The sequence below is a fragment of the Diadema antillarum genome, unplaced genomic scaffold (genome assembly GCF_040938485.1).
Source record: "Diadema antillarum isolate AM-2024a unplaced genomic scaffold, OU_Dant_1.0 scf00000007, whole genome shotgun sequence".
In the NCBI taxonomy this organism is placed as follows: Eukaryota; Metazoa; Echinodermata; class Echinoidea; order Diadematoida; family Diadematidae; genus Diadema; species Diadema antillarum.
Window position 1 is genome coordinate 4,039,898 of NW_027270896.1, and position 19,260 is coordinate 4,059,157.

General features: G+C 39.1%; 1 protein-coding gene across 1 annotated transcript; it reads right to left on the reverse strand.

Moving 5' to 3' along the window:
- Positions 1 to 13,436: 13,436 nt before the first annotated feature.
- LOC139717275 (E3 ubiquitin-protein ligase TRIM71-like) lies at positions 13,437 to 16,698 on the reverse strand. Its single transcript, XM_071628772.1, has one exon. It carries the CDS (start codon positions 16,296 to 16,298, stop codon positions 13,965 to 13,967), a length of 2,334 nt encoding a protein of 777 aa, XP_071484873.1. The 5' UTR covers positions 16,299 to 16,698; the 3' UTR covers positions 13,437 to 13,964.
- Between the last annotated feature and the right edge of the window lie 2,562 nt (positions 16,699 to 19,260).

The following is a 19,260-nucleotide window of genomic DNA, read 5'->3' on the forward strand; positions in this document are numbered from 1 at the left end:
TCGTTAAAACAAAGAAAATAAAAAGAAAATACTGCAATGAAACCCGGAAGTGGCACCAGAAATATTAGTCACGCCCCCCCCCCCCCCCTTTACAGAATTCCTGGATCCACCCCTGCTCTTATACTCACCACGCTGGTTCATAGAGTACAAGGAATCGTTATGCAATCACTTCCAAGAGAAAGATGCCTCTTCTGAGAGATACTGGGGACTGACATCTGTAGTACTTCTGTTGTCATCGCCACATGACATGTTTTGATCTTTGCTGCCAAACCCTGCCGTGCAAACAGGAAGGTAGGAGGGATACAGCTACCTAGGTGCCTCTTTAATCCCTTTTTTCAGTCATGATTCATTTTCCACCACAGGCTAACACTCACTGATTGTTTTTATGTGAGGCAGAAAGCTTGACTCACAGGGTTGGAGCTTCATATGGAGATATGACACTTTGAAAGCACATATTTTCACTAGACACATACACTGTACCTAGGTATATGGCATATAGATAAAGCTTATCACAACCTTGAAGAGTATAAAAAAAAATCTAGCTTTCTTTTGTCAAATGTTCTTGGAAGCCTTCAAGTTATGTTGGAAATGGACGTGTTGAATTTATAACTTGAAATGTGTAAAAATTCATATCCAACTGCTGATGGGGTTACCTGGTAGAAATCACATAATTTCTGCAATGTCTCTTATCTTTTCAGTTTGAAAAAAAAAAAGTCTTCAAATGGTTGAAAATTCATATTACATTTAAAATAAATGTGCTGTCCTATTGTGTTAACTATCCACATGCTACTTATGATATACATTTAACACAGAATTAATACCAATCATATATCTCTTCTCAGTGGCTATTAAATGACACATTTAGACAGTAAATTGTATATTTTGATTTTGGTAGGCCTGTATGTTGGGACCCACACTAAAATTTGCATGTGAGGGTGTTTATGCCACATTGAGCCCAGAAATACCAACTACTGGTCCCTGCTTCCTGCAGCAAGTAATGAATGGATCACCGGGGTGGGGTGGGACAATGTACTCTTGGTTGTGCCATTTATTATTATTTCTGCATACAAGTATGTGTGCAAAATATCAGTAGGCCCTACATAGTCATTGTGTCAGGAGTGTACATACATACTCAATGTAATGAGCACTTTATGTGGCCATTGTCTTGTTATAAATCATGCAACTTACTTTATCACTTTCATCACTGTTTACTTTCAATCAGGTTCAAAGGGATTGTATAGTTTTGGTTGAGACCTAACTTCAGGTTTCTAACATTTTTGTGTGTGTGTGTGTGTGTGTGTGTGTGTGTGTGTGTGTGTGTGTGTGTGTGTGAAATAATGAGAAATCTCTAATGACCTATGAAAGAGCATGTAATTCCAAGAGGGATTTATTGTTTAATTTGATAAAAAATTGGTTTTGAAATGGCTGAGATATCCAAAACAGAGTGATCCTAATAAAAAGTGGGACCCACCTTTTATTAGGATTGCTTTGTTTTACTTTGTTTTTGGATGTCTCAGCCATTCCAAACCCGATTTTCATCAAATAAACTTTGAATTCCTCTGAGAATAGTATGTTTTATACTATTTCATAAGTGGTACCTTGGTATCTCGCAAAAAGTTGAAAGCCCAATCCTCGTCTACACCACTTCCTTTACAATAGAAAAACATAATGTGTCTATCTAACAATGTATACAGCTGTGTGACAAATAATGTTTATGCTGCACCATACAATACCATAAGGTTGGCTCCAGTATAACACAATTTTAACCTCATTTGCTTCTCACTCATTAACCTGAACTACATTTACCTATGCCTGTATTGTGATGTCATGATCTCAATGGCAGTTATGAAGCCATCAACTAGTGTGTTTTCATGATGTTGATATATTTCTTCATGTGAAATAAAAAGATATATTTTTAGAATAAAAGCTAGTTTTTTCTTCAGAAATTTGACATACTGAGTGTGAAACTGTCCCATTTTCAGTGGAAATATGATTTCCCTTTAAAATGTTTGTCTTCCTTCATCGTGCATCATTCCTAATATTTTTTTATTCAATGCATATTTTTCATTATTATTAGTTTTAATCAATAAAAAAATGCTTGACAGTTCAATAAGTGAGCTGATGGATGGGCCTTGTACAGCAATATGTGTGTGTAGTGTGTTACATAAAAATGGCAATGTTTCAAATGTGCCACAGTGAACTTCAAGCCAAGTTGAGCTGCATGCAATGTTTGTATGTGCAGACACATGGGGTCAAAAGGTCAACACAGCAGACATTGTAACCTCAGCCTCATAAAGTACAAGTTTATCCCACCAACTCCTTTGGCTAAGTACAGTAGCTAGTGTATGTGATAGGCACCCAGGTTTTTCACACAGTACAAACACTTGACTTTGGCTGTGCAATTCACATTGTGTCTCTGCTGGGCCAAAGGTTTGACTATGTTGCAGAAAAGGCATTTACAGGACTGCGCCCCCATCGGATCGTAGTGTTCACTGGTGGCTCGGCTCAAGACGCGCACTTTTTTAAATTTCTCACTATAACCACGTGGTCGCTGCAGTGTACACATTTCACATTTTCTCATACAGGAAATCATGGCCCTTGTGATTCAACCATTTTAGCAATGGCATGATGCACACATTGAAGTTTGCAATATATACAGCTCCTAAATCCACCTTTCGATAACATACCATTTTTTTTTTCCAGTGCATGCACTACTACCTTGCAGTTACATACAAAAATCATCCTCTATCTTAATTCTTATAATTGTACTGACTTACAGTTTTGTATTTCTCAAAACCACAACTGTATTCTCAAAGAAACCTGCCTGCTCTGTTGTGCACACATATATAGGCCTATTTTGCAACATTCACCCTGTTTCTGGTACCTTAGGTAGATATGAGCAGTCTCAAGGTAAAGAAAAAGACTTTTCACTGTGCACACACATGAAGCATGAATACATCCTTACAATACCACATGACATTAACATTAATTTGCTAGCCCAACATGTATGATGTTTAATATACAAAATATATGTCACACCCTGAGCACATATAAATTCTAAAAATGCATTTATGTAGGCCTATACTACTCATAGATTATATACAATGTACACATGTAGGTATGGGGGAAATGCATAGGTTTGTTTTCTTCAGGCTAGAAAACCACACTTGGCATTGATTTCCTTTCTTTAAATCTCAAACTTAACTCGCTCATGTTGAAACATCGATCATCATTGAAAGAAGTATTTTAATTTTAGATCAAAAATAAGGAAAAGGCATTGCTCTTCAGGCCTTACCAATACCAGTAGCATGAAAATCTTGCAAGCACAAGATCCTACAATTAATGTAGGCCTATACCTCATCAGAGCACACACACACACACACACACACACTCATACACATACACACACACACACTCACATGCAAGTCTATCAATACAAATGCTACAAGTGTATAGGCCTATATATATTTCTTCTTGTATTTTTCAACACATATCATCTCTCTTAACATTATTATGTTCCCATAAACACAAGTACAAAAAGGGGGTGGGGTGGGTTTTATATACCCCAGAGGTCAGGGAGATAAGCATTACACTGGCCTTGAATTGCAAAGGGCATTAAGTAGAGGAAAAGGAAATTCTTTGGCTCAGAGCCCATTTTGCCTTCAGCAAATATTCATCATGCTTTAGAATTAGCAGCCCAACCAACTGGGGCTGTAGTCCTCAGAAGGTACAGGGAATCAAAGGGCAAGCAAGCTGTTATGTAATATGATGCAATTCCCTGATCAGAGTCATTCACTGTGGTAAAACAAAGAGGTTCCCCTGCGTGACATGACCAACACCGTGGAAATTCACGATGATACAGTGTTTGCAATACATGCTGGATATGGCCGAGAGGAACAAGTGATTGTTAAATGAAATCACATGAAATATGTACCAGTATAATATAAATGGAACGTACATTGAGTGTGCAACACTACGCTTTGGTACATGCAGCCAACCCAACACACTGCATGTAACCAGGGAGGTGCTCCCTGATGTAACACATTTGTGTAGCATGGCAGTGCATACACACTTGATCTCATCAGCAACCACACTGCCTGGAGTTCAGCCTGGACTTCCTATACTATGTCGATATGTGAGCACATGTAACGTCAGTGATAGTCGTGTGTACATAGTACATCAACACATCTCAGCATGCCGATGGATGTACACATAATGCACATTTTGTACATGTATTTATCAAATGCTTATGACTCCAAGAAACACTGCATGGTGCCCACATGTATGCATTTTTCTATCCCACTATAATTTCTATCTACCTGTATCTCTCAAGTCTTTTTGCTGGCAAAATACTCAGTGTACCGATACATATCTCATTTTGACAGGGTGGGGAAGTGTGAAGGTAAATGGAAGAAGAGAAAAGAAGGGAAATTTGCAGAGATAGGAGAAGACGACATGAAAATGTAGCTGAAAATAACCCCAAATGTGGTGGCCAATCACCAAGACTGTATACACCATGTTTGCAGTTTTATACGTTTGCAAATTTTGTGAATCGGGTGCTATTCACAACTATTAACAATACACAAAAATATTAACATTGACATGAATGCAACATACATGCCCACATGCATATGTACTGGTATGCAGTACACAGTACATGCAAACAGTATCTGGGAATGCCTACCCGTGTGAACTGATACACAATTAAACCACTCATGAAATTGTCGGGAAGTCCAAATTTGCACAAATTAGACATGCTAAATATATAGCATACTGTACTTTAGAATCCAATTGATTTTAATACACAACAGACAACACAGCCCAGCCTCACTGTCAGATGCTTCAAAAATTAACCAATTTACACAGAAAACATCAGCACATTCTTGAAATAACCAGTCTTCTCAGAGCTAACTCATGAAAACAGATCTACTTGTAGCTCACATCAACAAATGCTTCCTGATTGTACACAATAGAGGAATCTCACCAATATCAACATCAATTTACGCGGAATGTGCCAAGAGTGGGAATCAATCTTGTCGCCAATGACGTTGTGCAACGTACCAGCTATGTGCGACAACTGAAGACAAAAAATGTGTTTCTGTTTTGCCTTTCTGTTTTGACTTTTGCTGTTTGCCACATACAATTTGACACTCTCAGGATTGTAAGATAGTTACCTGAAGGACAGAAAGAATAAAACTTTACAACAAATGTTGGTGCCATTCTCAACATTTATTTTCATTCAATGAAACTGTGCAACAACAAATGCAATGAAATGAAATATAATCAATTTATGATGGTGAATGAACTACCGGTAATCATTTTTCCTACTGGTATAGCTACTTACAGTCACAAGTTTTAAAATACATCCTAGTTCTGAATTAATGCATAGACCTAACATTTTCTGGACCACAGTAACATGAACGCCATTGCCACTGCATTTTCCAAGTCTCTGTATCTAATGAGTGTCAATACTATGACTTGAAATTGCTGGAACATCTGTCATACTATGATTAAAGGGCAAAACTGAGTAACTTCAGTGTTCCCCTAGAATATCAAATATCAAATGCTATCTGGATTCTACAACCACCAGGTTGCAGTCGGAATACAGAGAACATGATTTTTAAATGCCATGAATGATGTTTCTACACGTACAAAGAAAAATTCCTCACGGTCAATGCTAAATCATATTAATTACTTTCACGGTTAAGTCAATACTCTAGAAATCACTCATTACCGCTAATCTTCCACACCATGCTCAGAATGCATTATTGCAAATTCCTAAGAACATAATTGTAGCTGTGCATACATTTATCACAATAGAAGAAAAGGTCATGATGCTGCTGCTACATTCACACACAAGAGGCTGTTTCAAGTGCAAGGGTAACTCGGCGGTTTGACCACAGGATTGATCCGATTTCTTACTTGATTTCAGAGCAGGAAGAGCAAATACAAAATACTGTTGGTGGACTGAGATGCTGACATTATCTCTATGACTTCGGGGGGGGGGGGGGGGGGGGGGGGGGGGGGGAGAGATGCATTCTTGCATGGCAACAGCACTGAAATGGTCACTCATTGCACTCTAACCAGGGAGGTGGAAGAACCTGTTCCAACCTACCGGTATACATTTCAGTTGGCACACCTAGAGTGTACCAGCTTCCTTCCCGAGATGATCTCTCACTCATCTCTACCTGTATGTGAAACTCACAGATCATCACAGAATCTGAAATGCGTCTTTACCAGGGGCCGCGGAACCATAGGGCATGGGCAGTGTCACACACTTTTGGGGTCTCAAAAAACAACAACAAAAACAACAAAAAACCACACATATGGGGGGGGGGGGGGGACGAGGGACAGAAGAACAGGGGAAAAATCGCAACACCCTATACTTTCCGAAGGTATATGTCCATGATAGTCGGTTTTTTTTTTTTGGGGGGGGGGGGGATGGGGTCCATTTACCCATGACACACACACCCAGTCCACAGCCCCCTACCCCCAAAAAAGTTCCGCGGCTCCTGTTTACCCATGCCCTTCTCAAACAACTGCCTTAACATTGTTCCATTACGAATTGTAAGTTTCCTGAACCACTTTGGCTACCAGTACGTTACTGGCTTGATGACTTGAATACTGCACAACGTCAAGTGTTCTGAAAACACGATGGAGTTAAAATGAGTAATACCTGTACCAGCTGCTATGAGATGTCACTTACCAGTTGCTGTGTAAACAGCAGAGGTAGCCCCTTAAGTTCATGTTCACATGCTACATTCTTTATTTAATACAAATATTGATTCTTTATCTGTTTGCTGTTCTCTTTGTATTATACCCGTATGTCAGATTCATGTGAAAGAAATTATATATTTTAAAGGGCAAATAAGAATATATGCTCTAACTGTATTAGTGCAATGATCCTTCAGTATTACAAATAGAATGGAAAGAAGGTGATGTTTCATCATTTCTGGAGAACCCAGAATCTTCTAAGAAACCATGTGAACCCATGCCAATAAAACACAAAGAAAAGAGATATAATCAACAACACCATCAACCCCTCACTGATGTTAAAGTATACCAATACACATTGCTGCAGCCCCATAGGAAGTGGTGAATCAGTTTGGTTTTGATTTTGTACAGAACAGCCGCATACTATGCACTTTGAAACAGCTTCTCTCTGATAAAAAACAGACAAACTTAAAGCATACATGCACCATGGTAGATACAATGTAAGTCTCTGCGAATGAGGTCACAACTTACAAACTTACATTCATTATTTGGGCCTGAAGAAATTCTAGCACCCTGCAGCATTAGTCTTACAAATCACAAATTCAATCAAAAGAAATAAATCTACTCATTATCAAAGGACTATATACTGAGTTTGGAATCTGTCATCCATTTTGGATCTGTATCAGGACTATTTCAAAGCCAGAAAATCATTGTGCCATACACAGAATCAGGTGCTGTTTAGATATTTCAGAACAAGCAATAAGACTGCTCCAAAGAAAGTTACTGTATTCATTCAACATACATGTAGCAAACTAGGAAATAAATCAAACAAAACATAAGCATGTTCACAACAGGAATGGCACCCTGTATTAATCACTCTTGCAGCATTTCATATAAAAAACACAACAACATCACAAAACTTTTTCCTCTTACTGAGCAAACCTGAAGCATATAACATGGCAGGAACAAGAGTGAGGGGTATACTTTGAAGCAAGCGCTGTTTTACATTGCAAGCACAGAAGGCGACACTATGGCGTAGGCAGCTGGGTTTTTTTCACCCATCTTGCTTAGAGCAATGACAGCAGATACATGCATGAAACGTTGAAAACTGAGCACATCAGTCTTAGACTGTTTGCGGTATTACTAGCACACAACAGCACATAAGCTTTGCTTCAACTGTATTTCTTTGTGGTATGACTACCTTAGAGTTTTAGCCTGAGATAATAGTTTCCTGTCTCTTTTACCAGTGTGTGTCTGAGGTAAAGTCTCTTCTCCCAGTCAATCTACACAACTTTGCACCTCAGATCACGATACACATATAACATGGATATACACATCATTTTTAAAAGTCATTTCTTAGAAATTCAAATACTCTCATTACATTACCACACTGAACATGAATATATTGACATTCTTTTTAAAAAGCTGTCATTTTTTTCAGAGGTAGCACAACAATTGCAAATTCAGACAATCTCTAATTAACAATTTCATATACAAGATAAACATTTAGGTGTATGAGGTGAGCAACTAGACGTCTAGATGTTAAAGAGATCTAAAATGATAGGGACAGACCCACAAATCCCTTCTCCTGCAGCACGTCTTTCACAAATATACCAATATGATTTGATTGACCTGACCAGACATTAAACATTATACATGAACTGGGTGCACTCTACAAATACTGAATAATGCATACAATAATAATGACAAAGGCATACAAAAGAAAAGGAAATTGTGCAGGAGGTGCTGTGTACATTGTGTGAAATGAAACGAACCAAAATTGGTCAGAACACAAAAAAGACTCCTTGAACCGTAAACAAACATTTGAATTATGAAGGCAATTCATTAAACACACATCTAATCAAACTGTATTATACTTTCATAAAATATTGATGACATTTTGATACCCCAAATGCATTGAGTCAGTTAAATAACTAAATGACACAACATACGTGTATACAGGCAGTATACACAGCAGGAGTCAATGAGTGTATGTTTACTGAGTTTATAGTCTTATGTCACCTGAATCTTATTCATGCTGGGTGTCAGTTATTTGGCATCTTTATTGGCATATGACTTTAAAATAGAAAGGGAAAAAAGTCTCCTTGATGCTGATGGTACAATTTGTATTGTGTTCAATCAAACCTGAGTAAATTTTTACAGAAATTCTTATTTCTATTAATTTACTGTAATGTGTACGTTAGGATGGACATACAGTGTATCTGCACTGTAATTAAACATTTTGTGATTGACACTACCCATTTTCTCTTTATGCAATCACAAAAATTCTAATAATCTTGGTTTATAGAAAGTTAAAAAGCAGTTTGTGCCTTATTGTGAAAGCATGAGATAAAGACTATTTGATGTTGATGATGAATGAGAAGGAGAATGCCATCCTTTTAATGTGTTTTTGTGCTTATATGGCAACTGAAATTGCAGTCCGTGTGTCATACATCCTATGAATCGAGGACTTGTTCCTAAAATTGTATGCAATCAAGCTACCAATGAGAGTTTGTTCTATTTCAGAGATGATATCACTCAAATCACGAATAGATCTGTTAATTCATCGCATAGATAATACAACTAGCTTGGTGGAAAACAGGATGGGGAAAAAAAAACAGGATTTGAGGTGTACTGGTAATACTGAGTCTTGAGGTAGAAATGCCTGCTATCAGCATAGTCAGCATTGCAGCACAAGGCCAGCTGACCTTTTCATGCTGAGGAAATCAAGGAATCCTCATTACTTCTACTTCTCACATCGGTAGTTTCGAACTTAATTAAGAGTTAACATAAGTTATTCAGCTGTTTTCAGATGTGATCTGGTACACTGAAGGGAGTGACTTAAGGAGTAATGATTTAAAACAAAACTTCACCTCCAACTACATAACATGCCCTGAATATGACTGTTGGTGGCTTTGGAACACATAACATCCCGCAACTGATCCCAGTCTCATGAAACGCAAAAACTTGAGACAGACTCCCCATCTCCACCCCTCTTTATGAATTAATTGTGGCAAGGTAGTCAGAGATAGGCAATGGCCTCTACATTCTTAGCTATTGATAATTAGGAAACCAGTATGCCTTGGTGATTACTGTAGATGCAAAAAAAAATTAAAAAAAAAAATTACAAGAAAAATTGCGAATTGTGAGTTGTTAAACAGTTTTGCAGGTGGTTATATTTGTGATCAGGAATGCGGATATCATACAGCTCCCATGACTAAACATGCATGTAGGCTTGCATACATGTACACACAGCAGGATGGGCAACTGTGTGCAGCTGCTGCCTGCCAGGCCATGTTGAATGTACACATACATTGCAGTTCTCTTATAGAGTTGTACTTCATACACTGTACCTGATATTTTACCTGATATTTTAGGAGGTTATTCAATTCTTCATTATCATTATTCTTTATTATTATTATTATTATTATTATCATTATTGTATTATATTATTACTATACTATTATTATTATATTATACATTATGATTATGATTATGATTACGATTATATTTATTGTTATTATTATTATTATTATTATTATTATTATATTATTATTATTATTATCATTTTGATTGTGGGAGGATGTACAAAATCTTTTTTTTTAAATTCTGTGAAATTTCAGCATCTGCAGTATTTCACATTTCACACGTACAATGTATAGGAGGCCCTTCAGAGAGCACACTTTGGAACATAATGGAACTACGGTGCATTGTGGTAAATGATAGACGTGATAAAAGTTAAATCTATTTTGAATCAAATTCAAAAGTTTAGGACTAACTATACCCTAGGCTTGTTATTATAGTGACATCAGCCAATTTCCCCATGATCCAAGATTAGTCATGCCTCATTCCATACTTACGATCATAAGCCTCCTGTTATCATATTCTGCTGTGCTTCAAAACCAATGAATCTTCACTGTAGCAGTGTGGAAGTTACATACGTGTAAACACACTTAAAAAACAAAAGGACAACAACAACAAAAATGGGAGTTATGTGATTTTCAGGGAAGTGGCTTTAAAGACCTGGTAACATGGGGATACCACGGAGAAAAGTCTGGCCCAGCTTGGGTGTATTCGAGAATATCTGTAACAAATTGGGTACTACAAAAGTGTACTTTCTCTGTGTAATCACTGATCTCTGTGTAAGTAGGCCTACACTGTACACAAATGGCCAAAGAATAATGAGTGTCGAGAGTCAACCATTACTAATGAGCATTTAAAGGGATCGTATAGTTTTGGCTTTAAAAAATGTCTTTTAATATCCTTTAAGCTCCGATACACATACTGTTTTTGCAGACCGGTACTATCTGTGGTTTTTTTAATGTACTTGGGTGGGTGGCGAATTAATTGAGCTGCTACTCTTGAATCCCCTCGCTAACTGGGTCTAAGGCGTATACGATGTGCAGAAAATCTTGAGGGCTCAAACAATGACATTTTACAACTTACATGCCAAACAAAATAACTCTATATGGAAAGCCTGACTGGACCAACATGCTTCGACGTGGTACATGTACTGTCAAAAGTGGGGTATTTCATAATCATCATGCAAACACACAGTATCACTGCAAAAACACAATTTGAATAATATGGTAAACAATTATGCACACCGACTGAGCTCACTAAATACTGGAGGGATCGCTAAAACAAAATGTCAAAGCTGTGAATGAGTGGGCAATAATGTTGATGAAATTAAGAAAGGTAACTGCAACAAACAAACAAATAAATAAACAAATGTGACCTTACATCTTACAGTGGACAGTTAAGGTATTTTGACTCAGGCTGCAGTATATTTCCCTTGGCAGCTAATACTACATCATCTTTGGCAAAGTCAGCATAATGTTAGAAAATGTGGCATATTTCAACTAAAAGAAACATTTAGTGTTACATTTTAGGCTCCCTCTGCAATAATAGCTTAGATTTCATTGGGAGCATTATCAGTTAAAAAGGCATCCCTGAGCATAAAGAACTGATAAACCTGAAGAATGAAATAAAAGTGCCTCCAACTTTTACAAATGTGGTTGGTACATGTACAACACTGTATCAAACAATGTGCAACTGGTAGCCACATTTTTTATATATAATGCATGCACACAATAATCAAATCATATACAATGTAACTGCTGCAAGACTTGGTATGAAAAACATTTCACATGTAATACAGCTTTATATTGTCAGCAGTAACGCCACTTGGATTAGCTGAAAATGAAGCTAGCTGTACAATATTCAGGATTCTGTTGCATTGCTCAATACAAAAAATTTAAATTGTCTATGACAATGAGAGGTTTATATGGTAATACTAAGTAACAACTGGGGAGTAACATCCAAAATGACAGCAAAACTTTACTATTGTAGTTAATATTTTCACATTTATATGCCCAACTAAAATGAACCCACACAAATCCCTGCACAACAATTTACTCTTTTTTTTTGCTAAGTCACAATACATATAAATGAATATTATATCTAAATAATATAAATTTGCATTTTTAATCAAGCGATGGCAACAAAATGCTTTGCACTTGAAGCCTGTTCATCATATAATATCAGTAAATGCAGCTGCAAGTTTGTACAGTTTTTTCCTTCAATTCAAGGATAAACAATTTACCTCGTAATCTACAACACATGCATGTTTTATAAGCAATTTACAATCACTTCATCATTCTTGAACCTGAGACGTGGACAAAGAAATCTTGAACCACATGTAATCTTCTTCTTGAGGTAGAGCACACCAAATCACATTGAGGTAGATACCAAGCGCAGCCATGTTTGTTATTGGGAGTGGTCAACCACATCAAGAAATCTCATCTCCTTCCTTTCAACCCTTACCCTTTCAGTCAAAATAAAAACTAAATTAAAAAAAGGGGGAAACAATAAATAAATCAACTCTTGTCATGGGCATGCCCTTTGATGACTGTACAATGTATGTAGTCATTTTCAACACGTACAATGTACTGTATGCTCAGAAAGCAGGATTGTTTAAGATTTGGTAACAAAATGAAATGAAGCCTGAAACTGGCTAATTAGTGATGGTGGTGTGAATGCACTATCTGATGTATTCAGTGCAAGCAGTTTGTCAAGGCAAAGCATGTCATCTTAAGAAAATAGTTAGTCTGGGTCGAGTATTGCCTTCAGGGCAAACTAAGGTATACAAAAGCACAACATTTTTTCAATGTATTATGCAATCATTTTGACAAAAAAAAAATGCACAAGTCGCACTGAACAACCATTAAAAAAAAACCAACAAAAAACCCCTACTAATTTCAATGAACAGTGTATATGAAACTCATTTCATGCTATTAAATCCATAAGTTACACTGTAGTTGGGTACTCGTTTTCGTTTTACACATCAAATTGATAAACATCTGCTCGGTTTGTATCGTATAATGCACAGCACAAAGAGAGTAGGCTTATAGAGCAGGAACACTATGCCAGACACAGCAGATTATGTCTGTACTTGTCATTTTCTGGACTGATGCTCTGGTATCTCAACACAACACTGATGCCAGCTAAAATGACGAGTTCTTATGCCTGGTATTCAAGCAAAAGCCTACTGCACCAGTTGGCCAATATGTGAAACAGCATATAAAGTTACACTCAGCTGAGCATGAAGCGCAATGTGTCTCTCTTGTTCATTATGTTATGGCCTGACACTGAATTTGAAAAGATAAAAAGAAGCCGTTTCCAGTCATTTAATTGTAACAAGGAAACTCTTTGCCCATACTTCGAATGCGCAGCAAGCCTTTGTATTTTTGTCTACCATAAATCACAATAAGCACATAATATTAAAGCAATCCTCATAACCCAAGACTTGTACTTGAAACGGAACAAGATGGCCTTAGTGCAGGTCATGGTATACACAAACATACAGTTTGTACACAGAATGAGGAGTTTGTTCAAGATGAAACTCTATTTCATTTTCCTAAAATTGCCAGAATAAAACTGCAACGCCATTACAATTCAATTGATGAAGGGCAGATATGTAGCAGAAAAATAACATCTCATCATTGTTTGAGTACCCGCATATCATTGTTGATCAGATCATAATTGCTAACCTGCCTGGAAGTTTGAGTCAGAGAATGTTAAACACTTTGCTTTGAGCACTTTAATTTACACACAAACACAACATTTTAGAGTGTTACAGGCATATGATGCAAACGAAAGTGGGGATATCACAAGCCCGGAATTATCCTCCAATAAAATACTTCAGACCTCGTAACACAAAAGGCCTACTTCAAGTACCCGTATTTACTTCAGAATGCTTGCACACGATTGTTTCCGAAATCTACAACCAGTATGACACCATCAGGAGATACACAAATACCAGATGGGCGATCAAGCTGCCCAGAGCCTGTACCTGGCATGCCAAACTTACACAAAAAGCTGCCATTTGGCTGAAATACTTGAATGCGATGGTTACGCGAGTCGGCAACGATGATATAGCCCTCCTGATCCACAGCCACTCCCTGAGGTCTCAGAAACTGGCCATTGTTGGTTCCCTCAGAGCCAAGGTACTGTGCAGACTGGAAGTCAGAATGAATCACTACCAAACGGTGGTTGTTGAAGTCGGTAGTAACTATGTGGCCATCATTATTGTATGCCACCCCTCTGGGCGAATCAAAGTGCTTCCACAGTGCTCCCTCAAAGCCAAACTTATTGATGAAAGTACCATCTGGGTTGAACTGCTGAATCCTGTGGTTCCGGGTGTCTGAAACCAGGATTTTCCCCTCGCTGTTCACTGCAACATCCCAGGGATAGTTGAACTGGCCATTCTTACTCCCCTTCTCACCAAACTTGAAAAGGAACTGGCCCTGCACAGTGAAGACTTGACAGCGGTGATTATCCTTGTCTGCCACGATGATGTTGCCTTCACCACTAACTGCAACTCCTGCTGGGCGATCAAATTGTCCATTACGCGTTCCTGGTGAGCCAAACTTATGACTGAAGGAGCCATCTGAGTTGAATATCTGGATGCGATTGTTGCTGCGGTCTGCCACGATGATACGGCCATCAGCATCAACAGCAATCCCCCAAGGTCGGCAAAGCTGTCCATCTCCTTCTCCTTCACCTCCGAAAGTCATGAGGGCTGGACCAATGGTGGTGAAGTTGCGTGCATTTCGTGCTGTGATAACAAATGGACTGTCCATGATATTCTTCCCCTTGATGGTAACTGACAGGTAATGCTGTCCTTCGAGTGTAGGTCGATAGCTGCCCAGGTATGTGCCATTTTGTTGATCGATGACTTCTGCTGGGTACAAGACCCCGTCTGGCCCACGTACTGTCACCTCCAAGACCTCTCCGCCTACACATCTCGGTTCATTGTTGTGATCTTTAGAGTGAACCATAAAAGAAGCAATCTTTCCAACCAAGGCACGCTTCAATCCATCACCAGTGGCAAAGCAATTTGGGGGGTAAGCACTACTGCTGATGTATCCCATTGATAGTATGGCAGTGTGCAGGACACTATCAGGTGGAGTAAAGAAGATCCCATCATCTTCCTGAGGCTGGAGATAGCCCCTCAGACTCTTCAGTGTACGCATCTCAGATGTGATCTTTTCTTTTGTTTTCAGGACATCCACATCTGTGCCCGAGTCAAGAGCTTTCTCAACAGTTCCCATACACTCTGTCAAGCTCTCCATTGCCTGTTGGATATCATCAGCTTGCGAATGAAGAGATTTGCTTTTTACTTGCCGAATGACTTCAACCTTGCGCAGCAATTCCCTCTCTCTCTCATCCAGTGCCATTTTGTGCCGACGGATATTTGAGCGCACCTCAGACGCCACAGCCTGGCACCTGATCTCAACTCTTTCTGCCATTGCTTGTGTGTGGGCTAAGCTTTCCTGCAGTGCTCTGGAGCTGGCTTTGGCATCATTCAGCATGCGCATGGTCATGGCTTTGCTATCTTGAACAGCATCTTGGAGGTAGACTACGCTGTGGCCACTATGCTCTACCATGGTGCACTCTCGACAGATGGCCTTGTAACAGGTGTCGCAATACAGACGGAGCATCTCCTTGTGGATATCACAGTAGCTTGGTGGTCTGTCTGAGACAGGTTGCATCTTCGGAGGTTGGTACCCAAGGCCATACTGATGGTAGGGATAGAGCATTGGGACCTTGGCATGAGGTCTGCTGCCATTTACCCCTTCCAAGTACACAATGGTGTGATCTTTCGTGAGGCGCACACGCTGGTGAGCTAGGACACAACTTTCACACAGAGCCTCACTGCAGTCCTTGCACACCCTCGTAGCAATCTGACCTTCTTCGCAGGAGCTGCACTGTCGCCTGTGGTTTTCTGCACTGCCAAACATTCTGCCATCCAATTCATCATCATGACTGCTAACAACATCAAGGATATTGTTGATGAGGATACTAGAGGTGAGACCATCCAGTCCCATATCACCGAGTGATGTTTCATGCATGCAAACCGGGCATTTGACACGATCTGGCTCAGCAACACGTTTTTCCAAACAAGGCCGACAGAAACTGTGCAAACATTGCAATATTTTGGGGTCTGTTATGCGCTCGGAGCACAACGGACACCACTGCTGAGAATCATGGAACTCGTCGACCTCATTTGGAGTGGCCATGAGCTTGCTGAACAAGCTATTATGAGATGATAAGTAGGGTATCTGTTACACAAAGTTTCGGGTAAAACAGATCTAATCAACAACGTACCGTCAAGTTCATACTCTCGCTCACAACCAGCGATGGGCTTGGGCTGCCTGCCAATGGTCTCACTGCCCGATCGTTTGCGATCAATTTGCTCTGTCTCGTACATTCGGCTTTGCTTTTCCTCTTGACGACGTCGTTCAATTACAGTGCCCCAAAGGATATTGTTTTGTTTGTGGCCAGTAGAGCCACTAAGTCCAGGATCAAGACCATCTTCTCGGTCAATGTTTAATCCTTCATGAAAGAGACATAGTTCGACGGAAGGCATTCAAAATAAGCTCGAAAACAACGTTCCTCGCCACTGCTGGTACAGCGTACTTCTTTTTACGAGGTTCTTTGCTAGTCTTTCAATACACACGGTGGGTACGCTGCGCTAGCATAGCATCAAAGGTCTAGCATACTCACTACTGTGTGTATGTGATAACACGCTACTACTACAGCTATGTACAGTACGCACGTACACACACACACACACACACAACACACACACACCCCTACACACACGTACACGAGATCAATGAGTGGGTAAAGTAGGATGAGGTCGGTCGGTCGGATTCACATAGGAGCTTACGAGTGTGCCCTAACAGCCCCAACTGTGTAAGGCCAAGAGGATGTGCGTGTGTTTGTGTGTATGTGTGTAACAGCTACGCAGCAGCTCATCCCGTGCCATATGAATACAAACACTGCATGCGTAAAACACATACTACAGTACGATAAACTGAAAGCCCGCGGAGTGTGTGACTTTACCCGTTTTGTTGATGATTAATCTGACCTCGTTCCTACAACTCTGATCCGACCTGAATAAATTTCATTGACCAAATGCCATGGTCATTGATGGTAATGTTATGCATTCAGCTTTGCAAATTATGTTTCCATGAACAACAACGAAAAGAAGAAGTGAAAATTGGAGGCATCACCGCTGCTAGTATATTTGATAATCACTTTTGTTTTACTGCTACTGGCCACATAGGTATCGGTATCAAAAGCCCACAGTGGTGAATGGAAACAAACAAATAAACAAGCAAGCAAACAAACAAACAAACAAACAAACAAACAATCGATCAATCACTCAAACATTGCTATATAACCCGATATAATAGTACTTTGTGTTACATTTACTGTAATACCCCATGAACACAAATTTTGTTTATGATCGCTGACTAGCACTGTATGATTGTGACAGTGGCCAGCGCACCTATTATGACGCAACTTCTTTCTCTCCCCCCCCCCCCCCTCCCCCTCCCCCATGTCTGTCATCATTAGTTGGCTTTCAATGATTTCATTCTGTGCGAAGTGGACCATACAAACCTTGGTCTTGTAAAAATGAATTTTTACAATAAAAAACAAAGTAACCCTGAAAAAAAAAACCAGAAAAAAGCAAACATATAACTTTATGTTTGTTTTTTTTCAGACTTATAATATGTTTCATTGTTTGGTTTTAGTGTTCGATTATACAGTTTCATGTAACAGGGCCCAACCGTTTTTCTCAATTTTAATTGTCTTAATTCTCGAGTATAAAGAAACAAACAAACACAAAACAAATATACAGAGTGATGAGTAGTCCTATTGGGGTATACAGAATTCTTTAGAATAAGGAATTAAAATCTGCGACTGCATTGAAGTTTTTTGCCCCTAAAGTGGTGGAAACAAAGAAAAAATGTGATTTCCTCTCATAACTGCACGATCTTTTTTTTTTCTCAACATAATTATGTACACATACCGGCGTAGCATAATAGTTTTGACATTGTAATGTATAATACTCTAGTAGTCCAACATGCTAGGTCCTGACTTGAAAAGGGCCTATATCCATTCATCAATACATTTTCTGTTCGCTTATTTTACTAGATTTCGACGAAGTGACCTGTCTGTTTTGCACGTTCAGAATCTTCAATTCTGTAAAATTACTACTAGTACTATCAAACAGTCAGGAATTGGGGGTTCAGGTTCATTATAGGCCTACACACTATAGGGCCTATAGGCCTACGCATGTCCGAGTTGTAATGCTCGTGTCAAAGTAATTTGTTTTATTCATCAGTTCTGGAAAAATAAAGTAGGGCCTGTGATGGCACTCTAGCAGTCAGTCCGGCAGAACTAAATCTTCTGTCTTGCAGAGAAACCAAGTTCAAAGACCTCTGTTTAGGCAACCAATAAAGTTAGTAATCTTTTTTTTTTTTTTTAATTCCTAAACTCCTTACCTTAATGATGTCTTGTTATGCATCACTGCTTCCTATCTCTCTGCCATTGTGTTTATTTTCCCGATTTTTTCCTCTCCTGCTCCTCCCATTCATCTTTCCTGGAAAAGTCTTTTTAACTGCCCACGCTGCCTCTGTTCTCCCGAGGCGTGGGCGATTCAAAGATTGCATAACAGTCGACTTTGACCTATAATCAGGATCAATAACACCCCCACCCTGCTTTGGTCAAACTTGGTATAGTCTGACGTTTTCCAGACCCAAGTGCCAACTGTTGAGTCCTTTCCACAAAATGCGCCTTCCCATGCAGTGAAGAAGTCGCTGCCTAGACAAACCTGCAAGACTACCATCCAGCGCAACCTGTTACTTCTTTCGTCGTTAGAGGGCGTTGATATTCTGGGACGCAAAGGCATACTCTAGTCGAGACTAAACTTAGTAATGGTATTGTCAGGGAGGTGAGACGAACTTCCCGGGTATTGTCTAAGTAAAATAACAACAATATTCGAATTAATGAAATTCTTGAGTCGAGTTGTTTTTTTTTTCAGTTGCAACTGATTGATAAGTTGTCCTGCATCGATGTAAATAAGGGTCGAATTAATCAGTGTTCTTGAGTAGTAGCAATGATTAAAAAAAAAAAAAAAATCATGGGCATATACATACTCGGGCAGATGGATTCGAACAAAACGATCTT

Bases quoted from the DNA above. Each gene is read 5' to 3' on its own strand.
- LOC139717275 (XM_071628772.1), bottom strand. From the start codon at position 16,298: ATGGCCACTCCAAATGAGGTCGACGAGTTCCATGATTCTCAGCAGTGG.